Genomic DNA, 15,974 nt, shown 5'->3' on the forward strand with positions numbered 1-15,974 from the left:
AATAAACTCAAAAACACACTCATAAAACATCTTACCATCATCTTTTCAAAGAGATCCATAACCTCCTTTTCAGATAAGTTCATGCACCGTTCATCCAGAAGCGCCTGGGCGAGTGGAATTTCACTAATAGTAGGTTGTGTGTCAACATGGTGCTGAATTAACGGTTTCTCTTTTCTCACTGTTGATTTCCTGAAGCTCGTTATTCTGTCACGCTGTAAAGATATCCATTTGAAAATAAGCAGAGATCAACAGATATAAAGCAGAGATATTCACTCTGTTACATGGTAGTAATACACACATTTTTAAATAATTTCAGCAGCAGAGGTAAAACTCAAACAACTTAAGCAAATGGCATATGACTATTACTCACAGCTTCAAAAATGTACTACCTATGTCAAATTCCAAAATCTTGAGTTGATCTTTTACTCCCTAACTATCCTTAGAAGTGAGAAAATATGGAACCACAAAGGTCATGTCCAGTGTTACCTCACCTCTAGAACTCTAAAGCTTCGGAGGACAACTGAAAAAGCTAGTGCTGGGAAGAAAGTATTCACAAGTTTATCAGACTTATAAAAACAATCCTGCTGACGTAAGATAAAGTTTGAAGAGGAATTAATGCTATTTCACAATTCCTTGTAGTGCTTATGAGCACTGATTCCTGAAACTAATAGGCAATTTTCAAAAGCAATGTAACATATTACTCACATAGAAGCAGCCATTCATAGTTAAATACGTGTGAGAGACATTAGTAAAAGCATACCATAGAATGACACTGGTTAAGACTGACTTGTTATACACCATACACCCAACCCCCTTCCCTTATTTTTTATTTTTATTAAGCATGCTTATCCAGTTAATTTGTTAATATCGGAAACAATCGAGAAGCACACCTTCCTTACAAGGCCAATTGTCACTGCATTATTTAAGATCTCTCTCTACTCTAAACAGAGATGGATAAAGCGTTAGAAATTATTTCAGTAAAACTGCTGTAATAGACAGAAGCTAAGTAAATAGGTAAACATATATGCATGAACATACATACATGTACAATGGGAATGTTAGGTCTACATAAGATTTGGTAAATTAACTGTTTCCATCAACAAATACTAGCATATTTGTTCTAGGCATGGAACAGCCTATTAAGATGTGCTTTCATGTAACAGCAGCTTATATAGAGTTACCAGTATTGTTCATAGCATTTATCACAATATCTATCAAGACATAAAATTTATGTTGTCTGAAATTATAGAATATCTGTAGACACAAGAAATTCAAAGTAGTATTTAATTTGGAGGAAATCTGGATTAATTTTAGATTATTCTGAATTGGAGAATTTTGAGTAAGTACTTTGGAATACAAGCTACAGTAATTGTTTATTTTTTCCTCTTTCATTCTACTACAGTAGTTTTTTGTTTCTGCTTGTTTGGGGTGTTTGTTTGTTTGTTTTTCTGTGTGTGTTTTGAGATTTTAGATGTCTTTTTTATTTTAAATTTGTGAACAGTGAGTATCCCTAGATAAGCTGCCAGCCCCCTGAACTCTTAGGGAGTTATGTTTGTTTGTGGATTTTTTTTCTCCTCCCTCCTTCTAATAAGTCTTAAATTTGTGGACAGAAACACATTACTTAAAAGGATATTATAATAGCCTTTAAAAAGACAACAAATATACTCTAAGCACAATTTTATCTTATAATAGTTTACTTACGGATCTTGGAAATTGAGATTAGAGCATATCCTACTGAAAAGGCCACAAGATATTACATAATGCTGGAATGACAAGACCCAAATTAACCAACAAACATTAAATGCAGTTCTATTCCTCCTCCTCTTTAATAAATGCCCTTTCAGCAGTCAAAAAGTCATTTAAGATCACTTTTCATTGTAATGTGATCCGTTTCATTAACAATAAATTTGTTTAATTGGACTGCAATGTAAGACCACTTCAAAGACAAAAGAACCTCACAGATAAGTGATATGGCTAAATATAACTGAATGGCCAGCATGGTTTAAGTACCGTATAGAGAAAACAGAAGTTGGTAATTTTACTACAATCTAATTTCGAAATAATGAAATAATATCAAGCATATGGAAGTATTCAAAATTACCAACTTAATGCTTCTAAATACAAAGTTGGTGTTTGTAATGCATTTTCATTAGCCAAAGTAATTCCATTTGGATCGTTTGGCTAATTTTGAAGAATCGCTGTAGATCTCTGCCACTGAAAAGAAGGCAAAAGGAAATGACACCAACCATTTCAACACATCCATAGTATTACCAAAATATTTTGAATATGCTCAATGATACCAATTTGGAGAAGCTTCTTCAATTATTTCTCAAGTTGTTACAAATGAAGGCACTGAAGTACAGTAACTCAATTTTCTAAAATGTAATGCTTTATATCCTTATAAGAACGTGTTATATTGTCCACAACATTTGGAGTAAGACAGCATGCAGTGTGAGTTATCATTGCAAATTAAGACGTTCCAAAGACCTTACCACATCATCTGCCAAAGTTTTTATTTGGATATTCTATCAAAACAAAAACACACACAAATAAAAGAAAAAAATTACCTACTGTTTTAGAATAAAGAAGTCTATATTTCATGTATTTTAACATTGAAAACGTAGGAAGGAGGAACAACAGGTTCACTCTTAAAAACTTTGATGAAAAATAAGCATTCAGATGTATTCTCACCAGTGGATTGACCCTGGCTGGCATGCAGGGCCCACTCATTTCCACCCCAACAGAATCAGTGTTACACGGCCAGAAGTAAAACAAAACTCATGAGTTGATTTAAAGACAGTTTAATGAGTGAAGGAAAACAAACAAAAATAAAATAAAACCCCAACAGATACAAATGATGCAACTCACCACCTTCAGACCAATACCCAGACAGACTCTAAGCAAGAACTACTGCAGCAAAACTCCCAACCAGTTTTATGGCTGAGTATGATATAAGAAGCATGGAATGTTTCCTTGGTGAGTGCAGGTTAGCTGTTCTGGCTGTGTCCCCTCTCAGCCTCCCACCCATCCCCAGCTTACTGCCTGGGAAGTCGTAAGAAATGAGAAAAAGATCCTTGACACTGCAAAAGCACTAATTAGTCAAAGCTAAAACACTGGTGTGTTATAGAAATGGTTTTGGTCACTTATCAAGAACACAGAAGCATATGGAGTGCTTAAAAAAAAAAAACAACAACAACAACAACAACAAAACACTACTCCTTCCCAGTCAGACTCTGGACACACTGCTAGAATATTTTTCTCTTACTACTCCAGATGCTAAAGTCAATCTCAAATATGTTCCTTCCAGCTACATCTCTTACATAGTATCAATGCGTAAATTTAGTATGAGTCAGAAGTAAAATACTCCAATATTAAAATTAAAACTAAGATATCCTTAGTCTGATCAGACTTTCTAAAGTTAAGATTATTCAGCAAGAAGATCAAGAGGAAAAATAACCAACCGTGATTTCAGAGACAGCTATGTAAGCAATAAGTTCTGGAACTCAGAGTATGTTTCAACTGTCACTTCTACCAAAAATACCTTTTTCCATCTTTCATTTAAGCACTGTCAATCCTCCCAGAACTTCCAGCAGGATAATCTATTCCATCTCTACATTTATACTGCATCTGTCACTCAAACTCCTCTGGGCAAAATACTGAATATGAAAGCAAGATGCCTCACACCCTTTTTCCCCCCCAGACATCTCCAGCGCACTTCTCCAAACTCCTTGCAATACACAAGCTACAGTGCTGCCTGTAGCTACTCAAGATAAGCACCACATTTAACAGGTGCAAGTGATACTAGCTGGAGGCAGAGGCAAAGCAGTTATGTGCCTGCAGATTTGCACTGACACAGATTGACAGTCTCTTACACTAACAATGAAATCACACTGTCTTTTAACTACGGCTTTTGATCTCATGTAAGAACAGAAACCAAAATTTTTCCTCCCCAAGAGGAAGTTTAATGTATCACAGTTTTCACCTCAGTGAAAACCTCAGTCAGTCCTCCAGCATCATTCTTTCAGCCACCTATAAACAGCCACAGCACTACAAGATGACAGGAGATTAATCCTTTCCCAGCTTGCTGAAGACATCAATTACTGTACTTTCTTCCCACATCCAAGAGGAGACTGACCATTCAGAAGTGAGCAATACCAGGAAAAGACGACAGACAAGTTCCATGTGAAAGTCAGAGGTCACCAAGCTTTGTGACTAATACAGCAGAGGGGTAGAAAGCTTAAAACATTGAGTTGGAGCACTGACTGCCTCAGCACTGATCTCAAATAGGAGGGAAGAGAAAACTGAGGCATAGTAATCATATTGTACACTGGCCCTTAAAAATGACATTCTGACTTTCATGAACAGTTGCACTTTCATTGTCCAATTTATTTACAGCACAGTAGAGCCATTCCCAAATAATAGAGGTGGAACTACAGCAGTATGTTTTGATGAAGTTTCCATCTATAAACTGATTACTATTTAACTCTGACCTTTTTAATTCCTAACCTATGCATTCATATTTGAACTTCAGAAAAAGCCTGGGCACATAAGATAGGCTTCCCAAGTCCATTAAGGTTAGTTTACAGTGTTCTGAGATTCAAGCTAATTCCTGAATAACTTGAGATAAGCAGTAATCCCATCAGTTAACGGTTAAAAACAACTGTTTCACAAATTCATGGTAAAAAAATTAATAGTATGTAACTGTTAATGGGTAATTTAAGCACATACAACATTACAGCATTATGATAATACAACTCTTCTTGCTTACTTCCTCCTTTAACAACACTTCACATTCCTCACAGTCCATTACAAGCACCTGGAATCCTGAATTCCTGCTCCTTTTTAAACAAGAATTCCCAACTGTACCAAAGTCAAATGATGCTACTGGCTTCCTCATTACTATGTACAATGTAATTCCTCTCTGTTCACATCCTGCTTCATTTCCTTCTTGCCCATAGGACAAAGAACTTGCCCAGGAAGCTGCTATAAACAGGAAAGAATGGGAAAAGGAGGAGAAAGCCCTTGTGTATATCACAGCAGCTGTAAATTCAGTTTAAGCAGTGCTCTGACTCCTACTGCACTGTAGTCCACATGCGCTGGTATTTCTGGACCTACAATTTCTATTCTTTGAGGAAAAGCCAGACTCCATTGCTACAGCATTTGTCCAAGTTTTTTGCATTATATCAAGTTTATTACTAATGGGAGAAAAAAAAAGTGACTTTACCAACAACTTATTCATGAAGAGATCAAATAGTGCTAGTAGTTCCTTTGAAGGCTTTGATTTTGCTGGTTGGGTTCTGTAGTATTTTGGTAGTTTAACTTCTAAATAATAAAAACAAATATGCATACCCTCCCCTTCTTAAAGTTTACCAAAATAAAAGTACTTCATTTTTAAGAAACTCCCCAATATTTCATTGAATCCTTCACTGCATGGGCACTGTCAACTTTTGCAACTTACCATGTGTCTTCTGCTCTATTGTTAATTAAATAAATTCTCTCCCAGCTATTTTTTACCGTTTTAGCCCTCTCCTCAAATAGTAACAAAGGAAATTTCAAGTAGACCGTGACATTTACTTCACTATCTGTTCTACCTACAAGAGCAAGAGGTGTTCCAGAGCTACAAGCACCTGCAGTTAAAAAACTCTCTCTGCAAGACACAAAGTACATACAAACTGAGCCCACCACTTTTACTAGGCTATACTTTTGGGCACTGCCAATTGGAAAACAAGCACGCAGGAATGAACAACCCAAATTTGTGCATAAGTACTAGAGAATTTTCTCAAACCAAAGTAACTCCATAACTTAAAAAGAACTCTCATTTTTAAAGTTTACCACGCACTGCTCATCTTAAAAGAAAAATCTAACATTCAACAAAGGATCAATCCAAGGTTCAAAGCATATAGTTGTAGTTAAAAGAGCTGCATCCATTGAAAAGGGTAAAAACTCTTGAGTGAGAGTGAAGTTCAACCTCACAATAAAAAAAAAAAAATTACCCCCAGTTCTTAAAAGTAGATATAAGGTGGCAACTTATTTTTGCTACACTGAATTGGCCAAACTCCTTAGCTTTATAATAGCTTTTACACAGTCTGAGATGCTCCATGACGTACTTAAACAGAACAGCTCCTTGCACACAGAATAGGCCACAGAAAAAGGAATATGTAGAGACAATTTGATGCAGATCAAGTATTGCTATCTATCAAAATATCTTTGCTACACTGAAATGAAAAAGCTTAATCAATAGCTTGTATGCAAGCATCAAATTGAGATCAAGTCTGAACTTAATAAGTCAAGAATTATTCTGGAAAAATTATACCAAAACAAGTGTTCCAGAACGTTACTTCAAATGTGCCTCACAATAACTCTGCCTTTTAAAAAAAAACGCTCCCTAAGCTAAAAAATAAAAATAAAAAAAAATAGAGTTCAGAAGTCAAACAGTTGTATTTTTGAAAAACAAGTAGCTAGCAGAACCTAATATGGTACTGGCAGGCACTGCCAGCAGGAAAAAAAAAAATAAAAAAATCAACAAATACACTGCCAGTCCCATCAGCATTCAAACAATCCATCTACCACACTAGTACCTTTAGTGCTACACTGCATTCACTTGTAATGCAGTCCCAGAAGTTGATTCAATGACTAAGTGATCAAGTGATTTCAGTCTGCTCTTGTAGGGAAAAAAAAAAAAAAAAAAAAAGGAAATAAATTTTCTTCCAAACCTAAATCTAGGGCAATAAAAAGAATATGCTGATACTGACAAGTTATCCTGCACAATACCAACACAACAGCAATTTCAACAGACAACTCTCTAATAAATTCTGTCTGGAATTCCTCTTTTTTCCCCTCCACCAAGCACAAAATACAGGTACAGAAAGTTGTATATGCATCTGAAAGAATTTTTGAAATTATTTGAATGCACTTCTAACGTACCAAGTCTTTAATAAATGAAGCTTAGGAGGAAGAGATGAAATGTAACTGACACTCAACTACCTCAATTTCTTTTTTTCCCCCATAAACATTGTTCTTCAAGAAAAACCATTCAAGTATGCAGTATCAAAATTATTAGATTTTAACATGAAGTTATTTAGGTCTACTATAAATGCAATGGTATTTGGATACATGGCCCAAAAACTAAATACATGTGGCATCAATACATATGCCTAGCTCTGCAATTCAAATACATTAAGAAATAGGATTCGATGATTTTCTGCATTTACACTGCTGACAACCATTGCAGTTCAATATGCTCTTTCTTATGCAAATACTTACCTATTCTAACACAACTGGAACGCTGCATGTAACTGTCTGAACTATTAATATCTATCAAATTTTCATCTCCTCACACATAATCGAATGCAAATATTCCAGCACAGATCTATTATGAAGCCACAGTTATTTTAGAAGTTACTTAAATCCTACAGAAATGAAAGTAAATCACAGCACAATCTGAAGAACCAAAATGTAACAAAAGCAGAAAACTATATTATACAGGTAACTACACATATCCAGCGAACCTCACATTGTATTAGTGCTTGCTTTTTTTCCTCATGAACATAGCTTTGTGAGGAACAAAAACCACAGACATCTTTGAATGTCAATATTCTAATAAGCATCATTAGCTCTCGCCATAATGCTAACTGAAAGACTCTACACCTAATATTTCTCCTGAGCAAAGTACTTATTTTTCTCTTTCACAATCACCCCTGAAATGTACACAGTCAGTTGTAAATGTGTAACCAACAAGCTGTGGCACAGAGGTGTCATCAAGAGGTATCACTGGAAATATTTAAAGTCTCTGGTCATTTCTTCTCATTTTTATGCCTAAATATTCATTATGATGTGGTTTGTCCTGTGTGAGATTGCATTTACAAAGTGATTAGCAATTAACTAGCTAAACCCTGAAGAAAGAAACAGGAAAGAATGAGCCTTCAAGGCTCAACCTATACCCACCCGCACATTTATTGTAACCCCATTGGCCTACAGAACAAAATTACAACTGCTGCTCCATTGCTTGTATGCCTCCAAGTGCTAATTCTCTACTGTTTCAAATTTAGTAATTTTATTTAGAAATTTGTTCTAGACTAAGAGACAACGCTGCTTTGACAGTCCACTTTCCTCAAATCCTCTCACATTTATTCTCATATAAAAAGGAGAATTAAGTATGTTACTTGGTTGTTTTTTGTTATTGTAGAGAGACAACTTCGCATTTCCTCTGCAATCAGGACAGGAGTAGAAGTACAATTGTTGAAGGAAAAAAAAAAAAATCACCCTGAGGAACAGAAGGCAGGATTCTTTTTTTTTTTTTTTTTTTTTTTTTTAAATCAGCTAGTGAGATTTTACACTTACATTCTACATCTTCAGAACAAGTTTAAGCACACTTAATTGTTCTGAAAGACACAGACTCAGGAGACCTACTACTTTCTCCAACACCATCTTGTCTCCAATCACTGAGCACTGATGAAAGGACCAAGCAGTGAATCTTCCAAGGAAGGATGCCATTTGTAATAAGCATTATCCCAAACTTTCTGTTCTCTCACTCTCCTGCAAAATCATCTGAAGCCAAAAAAAAGTGTCTCGTTTACACAAAAAGAACATTTGCATATTAGTAAGTAGTAGGAACACCTCCGTTTCATGCAACAGGAAAGGTGTGGTAATATTACAGCATGCACTGCACCATAATGCCAAATGTTACCACACCCAGTTGGGCCCAACACTTCTTGTGGCTCTATCAAATCCTACACTGTTTTCCAGGTGGGCTCGCTCGTTCATGAAATAAACTTTCAAGGTATTTCTCCCTTTATACAAATCACATGAGTTTGTGGATTATATCAAGATGTGTATTACAACATCATGTAATTGCTATTGTAAATTCATTTCAGATCTGCTTATATTTAATATCCTGCTTTCACTCCATGCCCAATTAAATAGTTATCACTAGATGGCTGACAAGCAGTCACAATCATATCTAATAGTGGAAACAAATGAACTTAGGAGTTCTAGTAAACAATCAAAGAAGAAAGGAAATAAATGAGATTTTTTTTACTGGATCTGTCTCTTGATCTCATTAGTCCCTATTGCCACACAAAACTCATGACAGCATTGTGGTGGGCATGCAGACTAGACCAACACTGCTGCCCAAGAAAAGCTGACAGCCTCCTCTTCTGTCTTTTAAGAACTATTTTTAAGGCTATCTTTAACATTTTAAGCCTAGCAGTATGCAATATATTTAAAATCACAAATGTTGGCTACATATTCAATTCAGGACACTTACCAAAAAATAAGCAACTGCTTCAGCATTTGTCACCCTTTTCCTCCATAAAATGGATTATCAGCTGCAAAGCTTTACAAACTTATCACTACTTTAGTCCAGCAAGATTTAGTTTATTTACTATTAGAAAGTTACGCAGGAGAGCAGGAGCTCTAGGGATGGTCTCTCTATCAATACCATTGGAAAAAAAAAAAAAAACCTATTTCATTCATAAGGAAAATTTCAGTTTGATACAAAAAAAATAATATGCAATTTGAAGTTCATCCAAATTAGCTTTGTCTACCTGCAACTTCATAAAAGTGAAACAGACAACAAGGAAAGACTTCCAACTGTTAACCTTCTCTAAATATTACCTGCTCTCCCATTTCGAGAAGTTGTTGTGGTGAGCTTATTTCCTCCAAAATAGTTATTAAATTATAAAAGAATAACCAGGATGCACATGTTGTAAAAGCTATGAAAAAAATAGGCATTTTAGTCATTTCCTAATTTCTTGTGGTTTTAAAGTTAAAAAAGTAAACTGATGAACAACCAACTGAAATCAACAGTAGCTTCCGCAGCAACAGACATCTTCTATTTTGTCCCCAGGTATGGGTAGCAATTAAAGAATCACAGGAATTTTATTAGCCATTTCTGTTTACTTCTAAAGAATTGCAATTAATTAAAGAAACCATGAAGACTCCTTGTAGCCCACAAGATAATTAATTAGTTTTAATCTTTTCCTTCTCCTGAGTCATCAACAATCATTAACGTTTTACAGGGTATTTGTAACATACAAACAAAAGTTTGTCCTCTAAAGCCTAGAAAACACCTCTATTTGATATGCATACTGCCAGTTCTCTGTAAATATCTTCCACATTGCCTCTGTGGAATCTGCTTTGTTTGCAAAGCTTCCTGTATCATCCAGAATATCTCTACAGTTTTGTCTTACAAGTAGTAGTTCAGGAAGTTCAATTACCACAAGCAGATAGTCTTATCACTCTATCACCTCATTTAAACAGTGTCAATATCAACTCACATTAAAAGCTAAAGCTAGTCAGCACTATGTCCTGCTCCACCACATTAGAATTACTGCCAAATCAGTATCCTTTCCTGCAATAAGTGAGTTTTCTTAAGACATCAATAACACCCTTCAGTAATGGTTGCACTGTAATTTCAGTTGCGTGAAGCAAGAATCCTTTGAGGCATTCACTGATTTTACTGAGACACACTGCTATCTCAAACAACGTATTTTATTCATTTGCCAAAATCTGCTTAACCTGACTCATAGCTCACACATGCAGAATACAAACATCTAAAGGAGTCATCTGTAAAAAACATTCTCTCCTCACAGAAGAGTGAGACCCAACAGCCTGAGTTAAACAAGGTCATGAGATGTAGGTTCTGTAAAACACTGAGTGCTCAAGACTACTGACAGTTCACTTAAAGCATTCCTGCCCAAACAGGGGTGGAGCAGCATAGTTGAGAAACCTATCAGGCAAGCACAGTCAGTTTACTTCTGTATATAAGCTAACTGATAAAAGCCCTTATTCCACTGTTGGACATTAGTTGATGGCATATTAATCAGATTCTTGGATTCTCAGTTTTTGATTGACTTCAGAGCTCAGAGAGTTTAAAATGCTTCAGAATGAAGCATAAACAATTTCCGTTTTTAAACTCAAGTATGAGTTGCCCCTTGTGGGATGAATCATCAAATCCACATCATCGCATTTACTTGCATTCCAACTAAGTAATCTCTCTCCTACCCCCAACATTTTTTACCCCATTTTACAAGCTCTTTCTCTCAACCTACTTTTAAAGACAGCGCCATACTCATATCACTGTCCTTTGTGAAAACTAAGGTTGTTGCTAAGTGCAGTTTTTAATCACTGATCAACTACCTCACAAAGATGAAATTAACTTGGAGTAATGAAGCATGCTTTCAGCGTGGCACTAGCCACTACATGCACAGAAATATTTCTATTTATGCTAATAGAAAAATCAACAGGATATACTACAAAACCTTGACTTGGACAAAAAATATTAACCATGTGAACTTCTAGCTAGGCAGCATTCAGATAGTCAGGAAACATCACACATCCTGTTCTAACGACGTCTTTTCAAGCACTGATTCATATCATCACAGACATCTGAAAATATCTCAGGTGTCTAGCCCTAACTCCTGCTCAAAAAGCTGAGTCAACACAGAATACAAACCAGGCTGCTAGAAGCTTTGTCCAGGTTTCCAGGTCTCAAACACTTCCAATGACTAAGATACATAGTACCTCTGATCAACCAGTTCCAAAGCTTAATCACCTTTGAAGTCATTTTTTCCCCTAATACCCAGTCAGAATTGCTCCTGTTTCACTTTTCCACTGCCTCCCATTCTTATCATATGAACTTCTGTAAAAAGCCTGGTTTCAGCTCCTCATGTATAAAGATTTGAAAAGTCTTGAAAAGACTTGAAAAATATTTGGGTTCAGCTAAACTCTGACAACCACATCCAAACAGAACCAACACTTACAAGCATGCAGCCAAAAAAAACCTAAATATTTCTTTTAGTGTTACTACATACTTTAGTGTCAGACGCAGCAAACAATATCCAAGTTAAGGACTAAAACCCAGAAGTCTCAGCAATTTCTCTGACTTAATTTAGTCTGTTTCCACTAGTTTAAGAGTATGCCTGCTATACAGGCAAAACAAGCCTGTTGCCAAACCAAGCTAAATATGTAGCTGTTCGCTGTTGTCTCATGCTAGCCCATGCTCAGGGCTGGCATGAGATCAGATGATTGTTTGTTAAAACAATTTCATTTTTTCCTGCCCATTCCATTATAAACAAAAATAGTGGCACTCATTCCCACCTCCAGTCCTTGCATTAGCACAAAATGATGTGAAAACAACATTAAACCAGAGCCCTTCCAGTAGTGATGTTGCCTGGAACATGAAATTTTCATAAAAATTACTCCAATTCACACACACTACTAGTTCAAAATCTGGAGCTAAATTCTCACTCTGCAATTCTGTCAAGTTCAAAAGATTATATTAGACTTACATTACTCTCAAAATAACCCAAATCAGAAAAAAAAAAAGAGTTAGGAATTCTAATGCAGCTCAACTTTGATTGTATGTGAGAGTATGCATCAACTTAGCTGTCTTACAGAAAATTGTATCATAGAACTGTTTGGGATGGAAGGGACCTTAATGATCACCTATTTCTAATCCCCTGCCATAGGAAAGGTCAGCTCTCACTAGATCTGGTTACCCAAAGCTCCTCTGAACCTGGCCTTGAACAGTTCCATGGATCCAAAGCTTCTCTGGGCAGCCTGCGTCAGTGCCTCACCACCCTGAGTAAACAATTCCTTCCTAATGTCAAATCTGAACCATTCCTATTTCAGTTAAAGACATTACCCCTTCTCATATCAATACCCTGATAAAGGGTCCCACTCTAGCTTTCCTGCAAGTCCTCTTCAGATACTGAAAGTTCTCCCCAAAGCCTTTTCTGGGGCTGAACAACCCCCACTCTCTCCACCTGCCTCCACAGAAGTGCTCCAGCTCTCTGAGCATTCTTGTGGCCTCTACTAAAGGAATAAGATTTACCTGCCTCAACTTGCTGCCCATGTTTCCTTTAATGCAGTCACCCTCAAGATACAGTTGGCTTTCCAGGCTGCAAGCACACGCTGCTGCTGGCTCACACTGAGCTTTTCATCCCCAAACCTTTCTCCTCAGAGCTAATCTCAATCCATTCTCCACACACTCTGTATTTGTGCCCCAACCCACATGTGCAAGAATTTATACCTGGCCTTGTTGAACTTTGACATTCCACATAAAAATCATTCCCCCTCATCCTTTTTCCAAAGGCCTGATGCCAGACACTGAAAATAAATCTGTGTTATATGTAGCTACATACCCTGTCCCACAAAGTCCCCTTCAGCATGCCACTTGATATTTGAGATTATTGAAAAGAGGCACACCTCTCTAAGTACATCACACAGTTCCAAACATTAACCAACAACCTACAGGCTGATTGATCTATGTAACTCTACTGAACAAATTTACTGTTTGTAAATTACAAGCTGTGAACCAAGGAAATTTCCATACCAAAATTTATGTTTCATTTACAAACTCAGTGACAATTTCAAACTTGTACAAGCAGCATGGATTTTCTTACAGAAGTCTCAACTACCCCTCTTATTTGCACAGTAAAGATAAGTACATGCAAGATAGCTCTCCAATAGCCAAAAGAAATTGCTAGCCTCAGCAGAATCAATTCCTTATTCAATATTTAAAAATGCAAAAATTATAAAAGATTATTCTTCAATATAATGAATGATGCCTTTCCCTGGTTCGTCTTGTTCTTCCCTTATAAACTGATACCATTAAGTAATAAATCTGTCTGCTCACATTGCCTCAACTTCAAGTACACTTTAATTCCATCCTTATCCTTCCTCAAAGGTACATCCCACTTCATTATAGCTTTATCCAGAGTTTGCATACATCACGCCCAAAATAAGACATCTCCTCCCCTAGTCAATACATCCACCCAATTATACCATCATAAGCAAGTCACTTGACCTTCTGAAAGACAGATCTGCCCTGAGTTCAAGCAAGGTACCACCATTCACATTCATGTTGCTGCTAGCATGTAATTATCTCATCAAAAACCGAAAGCATGTCTGCATACAAACCGAAGTACTAACGGGATATATTTCTCCCATTAAGAGTAGCAAAAAAATTCAACCCTACTGACTGAATAACTGATGAGAGCATGCAATAGAAATAGCTGGCCTGCTCAATCCAGTTTTGAGCTCATCTCACACAAGTTTATAAAATTTTGGATTTCAATTAGGACAAAGCCCTTTCCTCTGCAACAGAAGATTTCTGTCCAAATTTTTGCCTCAGATTAAAGGAGTCTCCTGCATCCAAAAACTACAAATAAGAATACTTTGTAAAATCTTCCCTCCGAAGCATCTACAAGCAGCTTTGCTAGTTACTTTAAACATAAGAACTTTGTTACTATGTATCCTGTGCACGGAAGTGAGAGTTTGTTTCCAATAGCACCAGAAAACAAAATAAACCACAGTATTTGTTTATGCTGTGTTAATATATACATGGTTGCCTTCAATACAAGCAAAGTTCAAGTTATTCAGCATTTTGTCTTCCCTTTAAACAATTGTTGCTTTCAGTGCATTTGTGATGCCCCATACAATATGAATTAAACATCTTCCCCATGTGCATTTCAAGTTAGCTTTCATTAAGAAAAATGGGTTTTCAGCTGATCAGCCCAAGGCTCCTTTGCATTATTCTTAATGAGAAGAATCCAAGGTGAGAGCAAATAAATATTAACCTAGTTTTACTATTACCTGTGAAAAGGCTTGCACAAGTTACACCAAAACTTTGTAACCCATGCTCTAATCAATGTGAAGACTCAGTCAAGTTTTAATTAACCCCTCCGCTGCTCCTCTGGAAAGGCAGTCTGAAGATAAGGGTAAAAACAAATTCGCTCAAAGTTAAACCAAATAAACATAAGTAACTGGAGTAAGCAAAGTAAACAGTGATATAACCAACCTCTCATGCTGCTCCTCCATTTATAATTTGAGTTACAGGACTGTTGGTTTTGAAATGTACCTATGCACGTTTGTAAGAAATACACTGCTTAAAAAAAGCAGTTGTAATTAACAAACAGCAGAGGCCTAAGGAGGACTCGTGCAATCAAAAGTTTACCTGCTCCTTACAAAGAAACCAGAAAAACTCCAGCATCTTCACACACACGCCTCCTTATCTCCCTGACACGCACGTAACGCTTTACGCTATTTTCGCACTAACTCAGGAGCTCACTCGCGAAGCACACCGCTCGCATCGCAGCTCCCCGCTTCCCGCACGGCACACCGCCGAGCCGCTCGGCCCAGGTTACAGCAACAGGTGCCGCAGCCGCCCGGCCCGGCGCCGCGCCCCTCCTTCCAGCCGGCGCTTCCGAGCACCGCGCACCCCCACACGTTTCCTCCCATTACCACCGGCCCAAGAACAAGGAGTACCCCAAAACCATCATAGATAACTATTAAACCCTTCCTAAAAAAAAAAAAAAAAAAAAAAAGAAAAAACAACAGCCCCCCAGCCCGACCGCGTGCCCCTCCATCCCAGGCTTCCCCCACCCCCACGCTCACTCACCAACTTCGTCTTATTCCGGGTCTCCTCTTCCGAGGAGCGCCCGCTCCGTTTCGCGTTCATCTTGCTAGGGCCCGGGGGCTCGTCGCCGCCCCCAGAGCCCGGAGCTGCCTGATCTTCCATCCTTCCGGCGGCTCCGCGCTTGGCACAAGGCCTTTTTTTTCGTCAGGGCTGTATCCTCACGGTCCCATAGAGTCGGCACCCACAACGGGGCGTCTCCCCGTCGCGGCTAAAGCAGTTCCTGGTGGTACTCGAGACGCCTACTCCCAATCAACCGCCTAAGACGCTGAGCGTCTCTAGGCATGCGCGCAGACAGATAACCGCTATTGCGCATGCGCTTACGTAGTGCGCAGGAACTGAGGGCGGGAAACCGGAAAGGACAGCCGAGCTTTGCCAGGAAATGGCGTCGTAGGGGTGCGGTCTGTGAGCAGGAACTCCAGTTGGAAAGATATGAGAGTGAGAAAAGCTGATGGGTACAGGGCTAGTGAGTAGAATGGGGTTATTGTGAAGGTACTTGGCTTAGTTTTTTCCTCAGAATGCTGGGAGCAGGGAAGGTCTGCATCTCATGTGTGGA

General features: G+C 37.8%; 1 protein-coding gene across 5 annotated transcripts in view; it reads right to left on the reverse strand.

The window, feature by feature from the left end:
* The window catches only part of DIAPH2 (diaphanous related formin 2), a 153,090-nt gene extending 137,349 nt beyond the window's left edge, over positions 1-15,741 (reverse strand). For 2 of the 5 annotated variants that reach the window (XM_085230901.1, XM_085230900.1), the window contains exons 1-3: positions 15,404-15,741; positions 2,493-2,525; positions 36-212 (exon numbers count right to left, since the gene is read on the reverse strand). In XM_085230901.1, coding sequence (XP_085087027.1) covers positions 36-212; positions 2,493-2,525; positions 15,404-15,523 — 330 coding nt within the window. In that variant the 5' untranslated portion in view covers positions 15,524-15,741. Of the gene's footprint in view, positions 1-35; positions 213-2,492; positions 2,526-9,265; positions 9,478-14,959; positions 15,138-15,403 lie in introns of those variants that run through there. The other 3 variants (XM_085230902.1, XM_085230903.1, XM_085230904.1) reach the window with 3 other exon arrangements.
* Positions 15,742-15,974: the final 233 nt, after the last annotated feature.

This window comes from Meleagris gallopavo, chromosome 9, assembly GCF_905368555.1.
Source record: "Meleagris gallopavo chromosome 9, MGAL_WU_HG_1.1, whole genome shotgun sequence".
NCBI lineage: Eukaryota > Metazoa > Chordata > Aves > Galliformes > Phasianidae > Meleagris > Meleagris gallopavo.